The 15,472-nt window shown below is 40.1% G+C and overlaps 1 protein-coding gene across 1 annotated transcript in view; it reads right to left on the reverse strand.

The window, feature by feature from the left end:
- The window catches only part of COL5A2 (collagen type V alpha 2 chain), a 102,226-nt gene that overhangs the window by 4,781 nt on the left and 81,973 nt on the right, over positions 1-15,472 (reverse strand). The window contains exons 32-51 of the mRNA XM_027666187.1: positions 15,177-15,221; positions 14,647-14,745; positions 13,716-13,823; positions 13,538-13,591; positions 12,769-12,822; positions 12,614-12,667; positions 11,561-11,614; positions 10,641-10,748; positions 10,480-10,533; positions 10,222-10,275; positions 9,026-9,187; positions 8,805-8,912; positions 7,705-7,812; positions 7,506-7,559; positions 7,080-7,187; positions 6,923-6,976; positions 5,534-5,641; positions 4,961-5,014; positions 4,175-4,282; positions 1,066-1,357 (exon numbers count right to left, since the gene is read on the reverse strand). Coding sequence (XP_027521988.1) covers positions 1,066-1,357; positions 4,175-4,282; positions 4,961-5,014; positions 5,534-5,641; positions 6,923-6,976; positions 7,080-7,187; positions 7,506-7,559; positions 7,705-7,812; positions 8,805-8,912; positions 9,026-9,187; positions 10,222-10,275; positions 10,480-10,533; positions 10,641-10,748; positions 11,561-11,614; positions 12,614-12,667; positions 12,769-12,822; positions 13,538-13,591; positions 13,716-13,823; positions 14,647-14,745; positions 15,177-15,221 — 1,840 coding nt within the window. The remainder of the gene's footprint in view (positions 1-1,065; positions 1,358-4,174; positions 4,283-4,960; positions 5,015-5,533; positions 5,642-6,922; positions 6,977-7,079; positions 7,188-7,505; positions 7,560-7,704; positions 7,813-8,804; positions 8,913-9,025; positions 9,188-10,221; positions 10,276-10,479; positions 10,534-10,640; positions 10,749-11,560; positions 11,615-12,613; positions 12,668-12,768; positions 12,823-13,537; positions 13,592-13,715; positions 13,824-14,646; positions 14,746-15,176; positions 15,222-15,472) is intronic.

Here is a 15,472-nt window from a genome sequence, read left to right on the forward strand (position 1 = left end):
GGATTCTTGAAATAACTGGGAAGACATAAGCAAAAGTATGTTGTAACAGCGCAAAAGAGGCATATGTTTCATGAATCAATCCAAACTGTGTTTTGATGTGTGCTTCAGATACACACTATAATGTTGCTCCGAGATACAAGCTGATCAGTATTTCTAACATTTAAAACTGGAGAATTCACACTTGAAAGCTGTCTATGGTTAAGGTTTTTTAAATTCATTGCAAAGCTTCTGAACCCTCCAAGTATATAAAGAACACTCAGTGGCCAGAAGACATTTTTCTCCACATATGAGAAACTGATGTCAGCCCCTCCTAAATATTGATGTTGGAAGCAAAGTTTCAGGAAACAGGGCAAAAGATGGTAAGGCCTACCACAAATTATCTCTACCTTCCAGTCTGTTCTGATTTATCCACCGATAATCCATGTAAGTTAGGGAAAGCCCTAAACAGTATGTTAGTGCTTTACCACCTATGAAGTGCCAATATGAAATAACAGCAGAGAATTCTGTATGGAATGCACTTACAGGCACAGGTAGCACTTTGAGCTAATAGCAACTAAGCTATTAGTTACTATTATACTAAGAGCTATTAGTTCCTAGTTATTAGTTACTAATTATTAGTTACTAGTTATTAGCTACTAGTTATTAGCTATTAGTTACTATTATACTATTATAGCAACTAAGCTATTAATAGCTATAAGCTATTGAGCTAATAGCAATTAAGCTAATAGCAACTTCCAGCCCACAGGTAGCACTTTGAGCTAATAGCAACTAAGCAAATATTCCCAATTGGCATCCCAACTTATCTCTGTCATCATATGAGTGCTACTGCACTTATTTTAAAAAACATCTGACTAAATACTGAACAACTAAACATGGGGTACATCAGAACATACACTTCACTGGCAAGAGGAAATAATTTTTTGAGAGATATTTTCAAGCTCCTATTGTGAATGTCAACTTAGGCCATCAAAATCTGTATTAAACATGTTTTTTCCAGTGCCCAAGTGTATACTAGAAGCAAGACAACATCATATAGACCACGCAAGATGGTGTGTTTATACTCACCACTCCTCTTGGAGGGGTGGCACAGCTTCAGGTCATCACAAGTCCGTGCTGGGTGTTTCTTTGAGCCATCCGGGCTGCGCATGGTCTCAATCTGGCTGCTCAGTGACTTCAGTGTGGCATGGACTCCTGGGTCTGTTTTGTTATGGTCATCTGGGGCTGCTTCATCCTCAGTAAACTCTGGTAGAGGATCTGTCATCGCGTCATCGTAGTGTCCCATAATGTCACCAATGGCAGCAGTGAGGTGGCCTGGTGGTCCTGGAGGGCCGGGTGGACCAGGCTCACCTGGTGGACCCTAAGGTTCAAAACAAAAAGGCAATAGAGGCACAGTAGAATAAAGACTATGCAAAATGGCGGCTGTTATGGACTGAAATATTGGTAATGTCTTAAACATTGTCAAAACCATAGAAAGACTTTTTGTCAAACTACAAGGAAGGAACTGCCTCTCTGCCACCACTGAAACCTGACTGGAACTTCGACCGTGTCGGGGGACTCGAGATAAGACTGTTGTCTAATCATCTGAAGTCTGAGGAGAAGTAAACAAGGCTCAGGGAAAGACAATGTATCTGTGTTAAGAAGTAGCCCTGGGCTCAGGGGGTGGTGGTGGAGAAGTGTTTTGGGTGTGTCTCTCCACACTAAACTGAAGGAATAAACACCCACACCCCATTTCCCCCCCGCCTTCCCCCCGGCTCTTGGAAGGCCACATGCACCATGCACACAGGACATTCACATGAGAGGCAGCTGAGCAGGGGTCATAAACCATCAAGGACCCCCAAAGAGCCCCCCCAACTCATTCCTGAGGCCTTCCACCACCAGAGGACTGCACGTGATCCATGCAAGGTAACAAATCCAGAGCCTGTCACAAGAGACTGCAAAGCCTCCCGCCCACCCACAGGGGACGTGCCAGGTATCTCCTGGATGTATATTTAACCACTGGACTCTATGTTTTGTGAGAAACCCTCACCACCAAGAAGACCAGAAGAACTGGACGGACAGGATGCCAACAGGTTACACGGAGTGGAGATACTTCTTCTGTTTTAATCTCTCTCTGTCACTCTCTTTATTCCTTCTCCCCCCCCCCCTTCCTGTTTCTTTCTCTCTCTCTTTCTCTGTCTCACATTTACCATTAAATAAACCTCATACTATTGACTTTGGCATCTGGTCTCGTTTGTACGTGAATTGGGGTAGAGGCATTTCTAGTAGTTTTAATAACCAGATCATAACAGCAGCAAAGTCAGCCACTACAAAAACCCCAAAACTTCAGGGCCAGTCACCCTCACGCACAGGGAACAATTCAGATATAAACAATTCACCTTTTTCAGGAACAGAGGTAAGAGATTAGAACCACATATGAGGCGTTCTCTCTGCTTCACATCCTCTCTGATTGTCTTAGTGCCTTGCTCCACTTTTTCTTACTCCTGATTTTAGACTCGACAGCTGGAAAAAGTCACCAAGGAATGGCCTCCTCACTCCTTTTTTTTAAGTCATCTGTCCCTTCTTGTTCAAATCTCTGCCTAATAACTTTATTTCTTGAATTCCCAACAGCTGTAAGTGATTTTTAGAGCAATCTAAAATTCCTGCTTCCCCTGAGATGCCTCAGGCACATTTTCAATTAGTAAAATTTGACACTATAAACATCTTTACACATACGCAGCCCAGTGCTTTCTGGCCAGAGAACCCAGGGTTTCTGTGAGACAGAACCTGCATCATCCTTCCTTGGAAGAGCAGGTGTTTTCCTGACTAAGTTTTTCCAAATGAAAGGTTGTGAGGTCCCTCTGTCAACTTGGAATGTGTCTGATAATAAGCATATCTCCACACACAAGCTCTTCTTTGGCAGCATAAAGTCTGTAACGTACCTTCATTTGAAGTTTGGTGCTCTGGTGCATCAGATAGTGGATCAGAACTGACATTTCCTTTGAGAGTGATTACTTCAGAATTCACAACTAGCACTCCAAATGCTTACTTACAGAGCACACACCCAAACACACACTGTGTCTGGCAAAGGAATTCTTAACATTTATTTCTTGTTTTTTGGTTCCAATTCACAGTTGTGTGAAATCCACCGGGAAAAGCAAAACTAAAAGTACTGGTATGTGATATTTCTTGTACTGTCTCATTACACAGGTGAAGCACCTGGAGATACATTATGTTCTCATACTCTGCCATAGACTCTTCATTCAGGTCTTGGTGTCTTGACAGAAGTAGAAATACAAATAATTGGCAGAAATTCAAATGAAATAGGGTGAATAATGAATGGAATGATAAACATCATAAACATGGGAAACAACATGTTTTACCAGGCAGAAAGACAGCAGAAACTGCCTTCTTTGTCTTGCTCATTATTTTGTTCCGTCTCTTCCACTTCTTCCCGAAAATAAATAACACCAATTTTTTAATTCTTCACATGATCATCTAGATCACTCTTTTCTCAAATTCGTCTAGTTTTCTAACTTGTCTTCCTTGGAATAGCCTAACTACCATTCTGTGAAAGAGTACTGCAAATCGGTAAATGTGGAATACGCCTGGGGTGTTCAGCAAAGGTTTAAGACTTCTTCCAAAATGGTCAAACTAGTTTTTATTAGTTGTAAATCAACTAATAGTTGGTGTCTATAAGCCTCAGACCAGGCTGAAGGTCAGCTGGGCTTAGTGTTAGAGTTAGGGCTGTTTATTTGGACTGAAGGCACAACGGAGTGTGGTGATGGCTGTGCTAACTCAGTGCCACCCTAGGGGCACTGACAGTTTTGAACTGCTGCCGATTCCAGACACCAGCTGGCCTATGCTTAGGCCTGAGGTTTAAGGACCCAACTGGCCAAATGGCCATGTTAAACTACAGATCCAGCAGGATCCAATGACCTAACTGCAGAACTAGCCCCAGGCTGGTCTAAGGGGAGCACAGGTGCATGAGACTGGGATCATCACAAGTGCAGAAGATGAAAATGAGTAAGAAATGATCCCTTCCAATACACAGTAACCCTGGCTGTTTGTTGGAGAAACTAGCACATTTATTATTTGCCTCGAGCTCGTGGATGTTTGAGAAAGTGATGGGATGGGCCGTTGAACAAAGCTCATTATTCGAAAGTAAACTTTTCTCTCCATGTTCCCACCAACTTACCTCAGGTCCAGCTTCTCCCACAGTCCCTCTGACACCAGGAGGCCCAACTGGCCCAAGAGGACCAGGATTTCCATCTTTGCCAGAAGGACCAACTGGACCTGGAGGACCCTAGAAAATACAGGAGAAAGAAGAAACATATTTTAGCATTCAATAACAAAGTTGAACAAAACAGCCCTTTATAAGTAGTACCTTGTCAGAAAGCAATCCAATTATTTGTGTCTAATACCACAATTTTAAAAATCACTGTTTTTCTTCTGTAAAAGTAAGAAGGCAGTTTCAATGTGAATCACCTCAGACAATATAACTTGGATCAGCTGTATATTTTTTCCTTAACCATTCAAGTGGGATCAATTCCAGGTGCTATGCAGTCTGAAATGGCTGCTGAATGCCAAAACTTATACAGGTTCAGAGATATACTGTCCCTTGGGAACATCCAAGAGAGTCATCTTTCTCCTTTACTTTTGGGTGAATGACACATATGGGGGTATGAAAGGCAGAGTAGCAATCAGCAGAGCTGCCACTTATTTGGCTTCGCATCAGCTGCAGCAAAAGCATCTGCAAAAAGGGTCTGTTGTGATCCTGATCTTTTTATCTAGCTATAAACTACACTTATGTCAAAGTTTTACTGTATTAAATGAGGTGATGTCTCAGCAAAAGATATTAGGGTAACCACTACATGACACCAAAGTCAATAAAATCCATTGAAATAAAAGTGAAGCAGAAATAGAAGTCTGATCATGGAAAAAGAAATAATCAAGCACGAAAAACCTTACACATTATACTCACCCGAGGACCAAAGGGACCTGGAATGCCAGGGCTGCCTTGTTCACCAATAGGACCCTAAACAGAAGAAATTATCATATCATAGTGATATTTGAAGCATATTCCTTCAGTTTTAAAAGACTAATGTGTGATATACAAGATTTGGGATGAATAGGATTAAAATACACATGAACAATGGGTAGTACCTTTTCCTTAGTACCTTAGTAAGTTGATAGAGTTTACTGATACTTGGCCATATATTAAGTTGTTTCTGCAGAAAAGCCTTGGTTTCATGGCATTTAGAATCAGAGTGGCTTACAAGAGAGTAATTGACAGAGTTAATGTGAAGTGAAAATATGATTTGGCTGCTGGGGTTTTTTATCTTGCAACACACAGTTTTACCTCATCATGCAATGGTATCGTAAAGCTGCACTAAAAATATTAGCAAGTATGGACAGCCAGGCCACCCATAAACACCTTGGGAGGAAAAAAGTAACTAATTGGCTTTGTTTTCTTTTTTAAATTGCATAAATATGTTCCTGATACGTTATTTAACTACCAAGAAAATACAACTATAGCAAAAACAGAAAAACTTACAGGAGGACCAGGAAGACCTTGAAGCCCAGTGAAACCCCTGTGTCCTTTCTGGCCCCTATCACCTCGATCTCCATGGTCACCTTTGTCACCACGAGGTCCTTGGGGACCCTGTAAATATCAATGATGAACTGTAAAATTCAGAACTGGAAAAAAAAACTCAACCTCAAACACCCATCATTTGCTTTTAGACACTGTACTCAGACCTCTTCCTTTCTAAAGCCAAAAAGAAGGTGATTCTGGGTCAGCTCCAAAAACCTTCATGTTTTACCAAAGAATAAGTAAAAATAAATACAGAAAATTTATGCTTAAATATCATTGTAGTAAATTTAACCTACTTAGCTACAGAATACAGGAAAAAAACCCACAAGAAACTCCAAAAAAACAACGAATTTTTTTATGATTTAGAAAATTTCTCTGGATATGGCAAATGATTTTTGTTGATGAGATTGAAATATTATGGTTCTTTCACAGACTCATAATGATAAGACATATTTTCACTATGAAATCATCCATGATGCATTTTTACTTCTCACAGCTTCTTTCAAGTTCACTGTGATTACAGTACAACTGAAGTTACATTCCTTAACTACAGACAACAATGTCCAGGCTCTCCAGCACAAATAACTTGCTTCTATTACTGTCACAATTTCATTTTTGTTAATTTTGACAGTTTCAAACTGCTCACACTAATTCAAGAATCAGTGGAAAATACGGCCTCTGCTTTCAATTCTATATTTCTCAGCTCAAATTAAATGCTAAATTTCTCAATGCCAGATTCCAAATATTTTATCAATGGCATCATTATCACTAACTACTCAATAAACTTTTCCTGTCTCATAAATGACATCTGCTTAGGGACAGGACAACATTGTTTTGAATTTCCCAAGTTTGCAATTAATTTTCTGTTCCAAGCTTGGATTGTAAAAGAGTTATGTAACATAAAAAAAGATGACTTTTTTTAGCTTTCCATTTGGACTGAATTTAGAAAATCGTGAGTTGAATTAAGGCAGTTTAATGGGAACAGGTGATTTTGTTGTATTTCTGCCATTTTTACCTAAAAATGTGTTGTTTTGTTCAGCATTTGTCCCTTTACCCCTTATTTAAACACAGATTTTAGCCATTTGTTAACTCAGGTACTACCATTATCCAGACAGCAACACAGTCCAAATAAAGAGACTTCCAAAGCCTTTGTTATTTCCATGTGGAAATAACTGGAGTATCTAAACAGATTTGTCCAGCTTTGCTGCTCAGAAGACTACCTGCACCCACTTGCAGTCAGAACACTGCAAAATGAAGCCCTGTTTAACATTCTGATATGGGCTGAGTTTCTCATACACTTTCCAGTAAAAGGTATCTCAGACAAAACCACAGTGCCCACAGACAACTTACAGGCAAACCTCTTTTTCCCGCACGACCCGGGGGACCCATCGGACCTCGAGAACCCTACAAAGATGACACACAGAAGGGATGTGAAGCAGTACACAAAAACATACATGATGGTCTTTTGATAAACAAACAAAGTGTCTTTAAAAAAAGCCTCACTTACAGTTTCACCTCTTTGACCTGCATCTCCTGGCGGACCAACAGGGCCTGGAGTTCCTGGACCCCCTGGAGAACCTGGTAAGCCTGCAGGGCCAGGTTCACCACGGTCACCCTACAAAACAGAATTGCAACATTATTTATCTAAAGAGGACTGGTCTAGACCGGTAGCACTGCTAACCTATTTTTGAGCTATTGCAATCTACAGAGATATTCCTGCTGCAAGAACTCAAATCTGGGCTCATGGAGGCCGGTGTTCTTAGCCTCTTAGCCAGGTATCCTCAGCTTTGAGAGGTACTGCTTATTCAAAGTTGTGATACACTTTCAGAACAAGTTCTTCATCCAGGTTAACTGAATGAAGAAAAAATCTACATTAAGTCAGCAATAAAACAGAGATTTCCAGAAGTTACTTCAGAAAACAATATATTCTTACACGTTCTCCAACAGCTCCATCTCGTCCAGGAGTACCGTCATTACCAGCAGGTCCCTGGAGTTATGGAATAAAAATAGAACTATCAATTAACTCTGTAACCTTGCATTTCTAAAAGAAGTTACAGGTGGATAATAACTTTCTAGTTCGAGGAGAATAACCTCTAGTCTTTTTTTGCACACTACAAGGCTCTAATACTTACTTCTGGACCAGCTTCACCTACAGGTCCAGTGGCGCCTGACTGGCCAATAGGCCCTGGGGGACCTTTATCACCAGGTGGCCCGGTGGGACCTTGTTTTCCTGGTGTACCCTAAAAAAAAAGATGAGAAACATCAAAATTTTAATCACAAAACAAAGAAGGCACAAAAAAACTGCTGCCTGCAAAACTACTCATTAATCCAGACTGAAGCCCCATGTGCATTTGTAAATTCAAAAAACTGATAATTCTAGAAAATGTTCTTACAGATTTTAATATATATTTAGTATACTGTGTATTTTTGAGAAGTTTAATTGTGCTGGTTACTTTTGAATAGGCTTTTACTGACTAGGAGCTGCACTTGAAGTTAGTTTATCTAGTAGCAACTCTCTTAGGCACATACTCCCTTGATAAATCAATACATCCAATATCATTAGCTGTAACAGGTAAGGTCTTTTAGACTCCAGAAAAACATAATGAAGTTTGATATGAGTAACTTTTGGGGGTTTTTTTTCTCTGCCTCAAAACCAACGAATCTTCTTAGCCTGGAATAAGTTCTGGCCAACTTCAGCTATACATTTACTTTATGGATCCAGTGGTAATGGCAGATCCTCCATATCAACCCTTTAACTAACAGTCTATTTAATGACTTGAATTCCTGGATAATTTGGTTTTCCAATAAATATCTATAAATCCTACATTTAGCAGAGAGCACAAATGGCAATTTTAAAGACTGTAGTTCACTATTTATGAAATAGTGATTACAGAGTATCCACTCACATCCAAGTAACCTTTGGGCATCTAAATGAATAGTTTGGGGGGGTTTTTTTCAAGGTTCTAGTTTTAAGTCAAATAGGAACATTTTAGCCAGAGATCTTAATGCTGTTACCCCCTTATTCTTAATTCAGGTTCAGACCTTCCATTATGGCAGAAACAAACCTTGCACCTCATGCATTTGCATAAGATTTATTTATTTTCTATTCTCTCTATATTTGCTCCTGCAGTTGGAGTTTTCCAGCTTTCTCCTTGTGCTGTAGGGCACTACACTCAGAATCCCACAAAGAGAATGCCCAGGCTGGTGACATACTGCCTTGGTCATTACTTACTGCAGGACCTGGCAGCCCTGGCATGCCTCTTTCCCCTCGCTGTCCTGGCATGCCAACGATTCCTCTTTGACCAGTGGTTCCTGCTGGACCAGGGGGGCCGTCAGGGCCCTGAAATCCAGAAAGGAGAAAAACACATCACTGTCATGTCAGCAGTAATAAATAACAATGAGACCAAGCCCAGAGCTGGCCTAGGGAGAATTAGTGACACCCAGAGAACGTACCGGCTGCCCATCATCCCCTGGGTCACCCTTGTCTCCAGGACCACCAGGAGGCCCAGTGGGTCCTCGATCTCCCACGCGGCCATGAGAACCGGGATCACCGCGAAGACCTGGGGGACCTTCTTTTCCCGGCTCACCAATAGGCCCAGCAGGCCCTGGGGCTCCCTAAGGAGATTAAAACACCTCATTATGTTGGATCCTTTTCTGATCAGGACAATAAAATTCTAAGGACCATGTTTTAATTAGCTATAAATACACATGGTCTGAGAAAGGCTGAAAATCTGAATGATCTAAAAGCTCATTCTCATCATCTCTTTTATGATCAGATGGATGAGATGAAATAAACATCAAACTACGTTCAAGTTCCACCTGTGCCTCCCCAATTTTCTATTCCAAACTCCCTCCTTTAAAAGACATCTTTTTTTGTTGTTTTTCTCTTTTTTCTTTTCTTTTCCCCTCAGGTGTACAACCATTGCCAGAAAATTTACTCTAGTGCATTATTTCCACCATCATCAAACTAAAGTCCATATCCAATTTTTTCATTCACATAGTACAAATTGTTGTAACAGATCTTTGTTCATTCCTTAAATATTTTTTAAAAACTTCACGGGTATACTAAGTTTTCCACAAACTTCGCCTTTTGAGAAACTTACAATGGCTGCAAGTTATTTTTCTCATTAAAACATGAAAAGGCATATGAAGCATGACACAGGTCTCTGTGGAGTTGAATCCTCAACTTCTTGTTTTAATTGCGTTTTTGAAAATGTTGTGATTGTGGTTTTGTTTTGAATTTATTTTGATGGATCTTATGAGTAACTCCACCAATGAGATAGCTCAGCAGAGGTCTCCTCCTTTACCCTAACTTCAGTCACCACTGAAGGGACAAAAAAGTAAAAAGCAGAGGTAGATATAGGTTGGTTTTTTGTTCCTGTAAGCAATTAAGTCATCGGCTCAAAGTCTACTTAACGCAATGGAAAGCCTTGCACCCATCGGACACACTGGCACCAGATCAAGACAAAGACTAATGAGTTTTACTTAATGATGTAAACATGCAGCCACAGAAGTTGGTGTTGACTAGCTGTTGTTTCTGTAGTGTCAGGTCATAAACACTACTTCATCTTTCCTGCTTTATTTAGTCTTCAGGTTCTTAACAACTAGTTTATACAACACACCTATTAGGAATAAAACAACTGACTTACAGTAGGTCCTGGAGGCCCAACTCTTCCAGCAGATCCTGGGAATCCAGTAGCACCCTAATAAAAAAAACATTTTAATACCACATTTATCAAAAGAAATACAGCATTAGGTACCTCAAATGTTCTCAGCTGAATTAGTGAGCAAATGTTATATTTGCAGGCTGTGAAAAAACAAGCTGACACGAGGAATAATTCACTCATTACGTAAAATTCAGTATTAGGTTATCTACAGTCAGATCACAACAAATAAAATCTACTTACAGGGGGACCCTGAGTTCCTCTACCACCTTTCAGACCAGGAACACCTGGAGGACCCTAAGAGGAGAGGAGAAAGAGAGGTATGAAAGTGAACACCCAGAACTTTTTAAACAAGCAAGATCAGCCTATGCCACTGGTCCTGTGATGATGTTATTCACACTTACTGGTGGACCATGAGACCCAGCAAGACCCTGGGGTCCTGGAGATCCAGCATCTCCTTTCTGTCCAGGTTCTCCAGGTTCACCTTTTACACCTGGCTGACCATCAGGGCCCTATAAGAAATAATATTTAGAAGAGAAATCAGGTTAGATAATACCATATCTGTCCAGCCTAACAAAGTTATTTTGTAGGGAATTTCTATAAGCAAAAAGTACCAAGGGGACAAATTGACCCAGAAAACACTGCATTTGCTTAACAGTTCAGATCAAGGGAGCTGTAACAGTTTAGCACAGTCTTTAGAAGATCATACATGAGACTTTCTGAACATTCTGTCAAGTGAATATTTCCATTTTAAATATTTTTCTTCTCCAGCTCACATTTCCCTTTTCTTTAGATTTTCTATTTTCCTCAGCAACTACTACATACTTAAAATCAAAAAGGACTAAACAAAATTGTCTTTTCTAGGCTTTTTCTTTTCCCACCAAGGGAAGCAAGTGCCTGACTCTTTGTGAAAGGTCTGAAACACGATACTTAAGCTGTGGGAAAGTTTAGAGTATTCCCTTCCATGTGGTCCATCAACTCATTCCAGCCTCCACTACTCATGGTGCAAATCTTTGCTACCTTCAGTCGATGACACTTTTCAACTTGCCTCATTTTAATCTCAAAGGAGCAACATTGCATATTAATGAAAATACGAGATCTGGTGAGCAATTACATAACCTTATAAAGAAAACCACTTTTCAACTGTCTAGAGCATTTACTGGCCCTTTTCTTCACTCGATATGCTGATGGGAAAAAGAACAACCCTTTTTGCAGCAAAAATGCGTCTCACGTTCCAGAGCACTGCAATATTATTCATAATGAAGGAAATGAGCTGTGTCAAAGCATGAGCAAAGGAAACTAATTAGTGTTCCAAAACACATACCGGAGGGCCAGCAAAACCAACAGCACCAGTTGGGCCATTTTCTCCTCGGGAACCCTGGTGAAAAAAAAATTAGAATAATTGTATTTAACAACTGTCTTTTCTATATACAATATAATTTACAAAAGATGTTAACTATTTATTGTTGTAAGTGTGATTATACTTTTGCTCTATTAATCAGAATCAAATGATCTTTCAATCATAAAACAAAGGATGTTAACTATGATGTTAAAATCCGCCATGTGGTCAAGACTATATGCAGCTTTCAGAATTTAAAAATGGAAGAAATGAACAAGCACTAAAAGAGAAGTAGAAGAAATTCTGCTCCCAACCCACTCCTTCCAGAGACAGCATGATTAGCCAAACATGCAACCTGCCACTCCAACCACACTGGGGAAAAAAACCAGTAGTTCAAAGACCTCTACACGGTCAGAATAGGCTGTGAACTGCTTCAGCTGAGCTTTCCCCACAACATTTGTTTGGAAAAGAAGGAGCTGAAGGCTGCCAACTCCAGCACTCCCTAGAGGGCTGGAAGCTGTTCCAATTTATCCTGGAAATAAGACTGTTCTGATTTATGACAGGGACACAATCAATTTCAAGCAGTATGAAGGATCTAGAAGGGCTGAGCCTCTAATTCCTTGATTGAAGTCAACCCTTAAAATACTAAAAATCACTAGTAGATGAAGATGACAAGAGTTACATAACTAGATGAACTAAGAATAACCTCTGCACTTTGTCCATCTAAATATTTGTATATGTACAGTGGTATCTGGTATGGGTATGCTTTTAAAAACACTTAAACAACTAAAAGTAGTGGCATACTTTCAGGAGTGATGTGAGTTTAACTCTGTAAAGTTTTCCCTCAAACAAGTATAGGAGAGAGGATCAAAATCTAGTAATAGTTTTGCAAGTACACAGTTACAAGTCAGAACTACAAATCTGGCTACAGGGAAAGAAAAAGAGGAAAACATATCAGCAAATGAGAAAAAGGCCTAGAGTTTGGATAAGTGTTGGATATTAACTTATGCCAGGCAAAACCAAAATATGTTTACTCACAGGGTTTCCACGAGAGCCAGGAGGACCAACTAGACCTCGAGGACCTGGTTCACCCTTTAAATAAAATTAAAGGTTATTATTTCCCAAGTAACTTATTTGTTGAGTAGCAAAAGTGCTAATAAATTCAGTAGAGAATGGAATAAAAATCTGTTTACCTTTTCACCAGTGGGACCTGCTGGACCCATTGGGCCTATTGGACCAGGGAGACCCTTTTGAACAAATTAAGATGAAAGAAAATTAGAGAAAGGATGCTCCAAAACAGTTACTTTAAAACTGCTCAGATGTTACTGTTCCCATATGCTTTTTCATTCATTTGAATTCTTCTTTAACTCTGAAAACTTGTTTTAACTCCTTTGTCTAAAATTGACTTGCATTTCTCCCAGTGACCAAACTCCTCATAAAAGACCTCTATTCCTTCTTTATCTTTTTCTTCTCATCTAACTTCATCTTCTCCTTTGTGCAGTGTTTATGAATAAGGCCTGTGACTTACTGCCTGTGTGAGGCTTAGTACATTTACAGGAATTTTCACATGTGAAACTCAGGACTGACTGTGGGCAACTCAATCCAGACAACAGGGAGGCATCTGCCTTAGTCCAGGAGTCAGAGCTGGAAGGCCTGTTTTTCCTCTATTGATCTCTGCCTGTTCTTTTTTTTCATATTTCTTACTGTAGTCAGCTTAGCCTAATCTCAAACCAACTGAGAATCCTTTACATTGACATTCTGACTCTCATTATTAATGACACAAAACAGGATCTTGGAAGACAGATGTCCCAAAACCGTCTCAGAGGTTGGGGTAATGACAATGACTACAATTAATGATGTTGCTAAGTTTGGTGTTTAACTCCACAAGCTGAGACCCCCCAGAACAGTAAACAACCCAGGGTGTGAAGAGTAGGGTCTGAGAAGAGTGGCAGATTTACTTACTCTTGCCCCGTCGTTGCCAGCTGTACCTTCAGCACCTTTCTCGCCTACACCGCCCTACGGAAAACACCCAAAAAGGCTCGGTTGTGACACTGAGTGCTGAATAGTCCATACCCAGGAATAATTGCAGTGTCAAGAGATAGGTAATTCTAATCAGGAGAACAGAAACAAAGAGACTTACTCTATCACCCTTGGGGCCGGGCGTTCCAGCAATCCCTCTTTCTCCAGGCATGCCCTGAAGACCTGGTGGGCCCAGATCACCAGGTGTCCCACTAGGGCCTGGGCTCCCCTGAAGCACAAAAAGAACAAGTTGTTGTCTATTCAACTAAGAAGTATCTTTGTATCTTGGCTGCAGAACATGCTGTGCCTGCGCTGAAGTCTCTGGGGTACAATTTTAAGTAATAATTTCATCTGAAATTTGGACTTTGTTCACATCCAAATACTTTTCTTTCCCCGTTGTGTTACTCAGGAAGTTCAGTTGTAACACCACAGTCCTTCCAAAGTGTTTATTCAGTGCATATTGGGGATGAAAACTGGCAAAAAAAGAAGCTTGAGCATGTTTCTGCCTTGACCTTGATGCCACATATATTTAGTACAAAAAGTAGGTACAGGTAGAAGTTGCCAGAGGCGAAGGTGCTTTGTTTTTCCTTTGTTTCTCACAGTTCATGCCTGTCACATGTCCCACATTACTAGAGGCACTCCCTACTTGGGGTGACCTTCCTAGGCCTAATCACATCGATGGCAGATGAAAGGCAGGCACGCAGCTTTCAGCATTGTTTTTAAAATGCTCGGCCTCGCCAAGTGTCTTTGCACAAGCTGACATGGCTCTTAAAACATTGCTAGAAGGTTGTCTGTAGTTCAGAAATGGTTTTGTCCCATTCTGCTGAGAAACACAAAAACCATTTTAAACTTCAGACCTATATAAATTAATACAAAATGCTATCTCTCAGCACTTAAGTATGTTGAAAGTTATTATAACTGGAATAACTTCTCTGTCCTCCTGAAATCCTTATACAAAGAAGAGACCTTTCATATTTATAATTTATGTTCATGCAAATGAGCAGAATTATATATTGCATCCCTCCAGCAATGCAAATCTCCATTCAGTTTACCTTTGGACCATCAGGACCGTGACCTCCAGCCATGCCCTTCTCACCCTGGAGTCCTGATGCCCCTGGTTCTCCCCTTTCCCCTGGATTGCCACGTTCTCCCTACAAAATAGAAAATTATTACTTATTTAGAAGTCAGGGTACAGTCTTGGTAGACAAAATGCTAAATGCATCATAAGTGCAGAACTGCAGAGCCCATGAACAAATTCTAGGAGAATTGATCAAATAAAATGCTTTTACTGTTAAAGATGGGGGAAATAGCATGTTTGTCAGCAAACTAAAAACTGTCATTTCACAGCTGTAAATCAAATCATTTAGCAGCTGGTACTCGACACCACTTCAGGAGCTACAAAATCATTAAAGGGGGTAGGTTTTACAGAAAGTATCTTAAAAAATATCCACATTTACAACCATTTTGTTGGTGGGGGAAAAGAGTCAAATAGTCACTTTAGCTGTTAAAGTCCATATTATATATCAACTTGCAACCTCAGAGAACTATTATGAATATTTAAACTCTGAAAGAAAACACTTACTCTCGGGCCCAATGGACCAACAGCTCCAGGATCTCCAGGCACACCCTAAGTGGAACAGAACTCACTATTAGAAAGAAATCACTATTCATAACCTTACAGTTATGGAAATCAGAGGTAAACATTTCATTCCCAAAGTCCTGTGAATGTAGATGGCTAGTTCTAAATATTATCTATCAATGACAAGAGGTGATAGTCCAACTCAGTCCAAGAATATGGTCAGATTCTAGCAATTATTTTATCCAAAAGCAGTTCTTGGACAACTTGGAAACTACATCAGTATATATTTTGAAATAGAG

The sequence above is a fragment of the Corapipo altera genome, unplaced genomic scaffold (assembly GCF_003945725.1).
Source record: "Corapipo altera isolate COAL_440 unplaced genomic scaffold, ASM394572v1 81, whole genome shotgun sequence".
Taxonomy (NCBI): Eukaryota; Metazoa; Chordata; class Aves; order Passeriformes; family Pipridae; genus Corapipo; species Corapipo altera.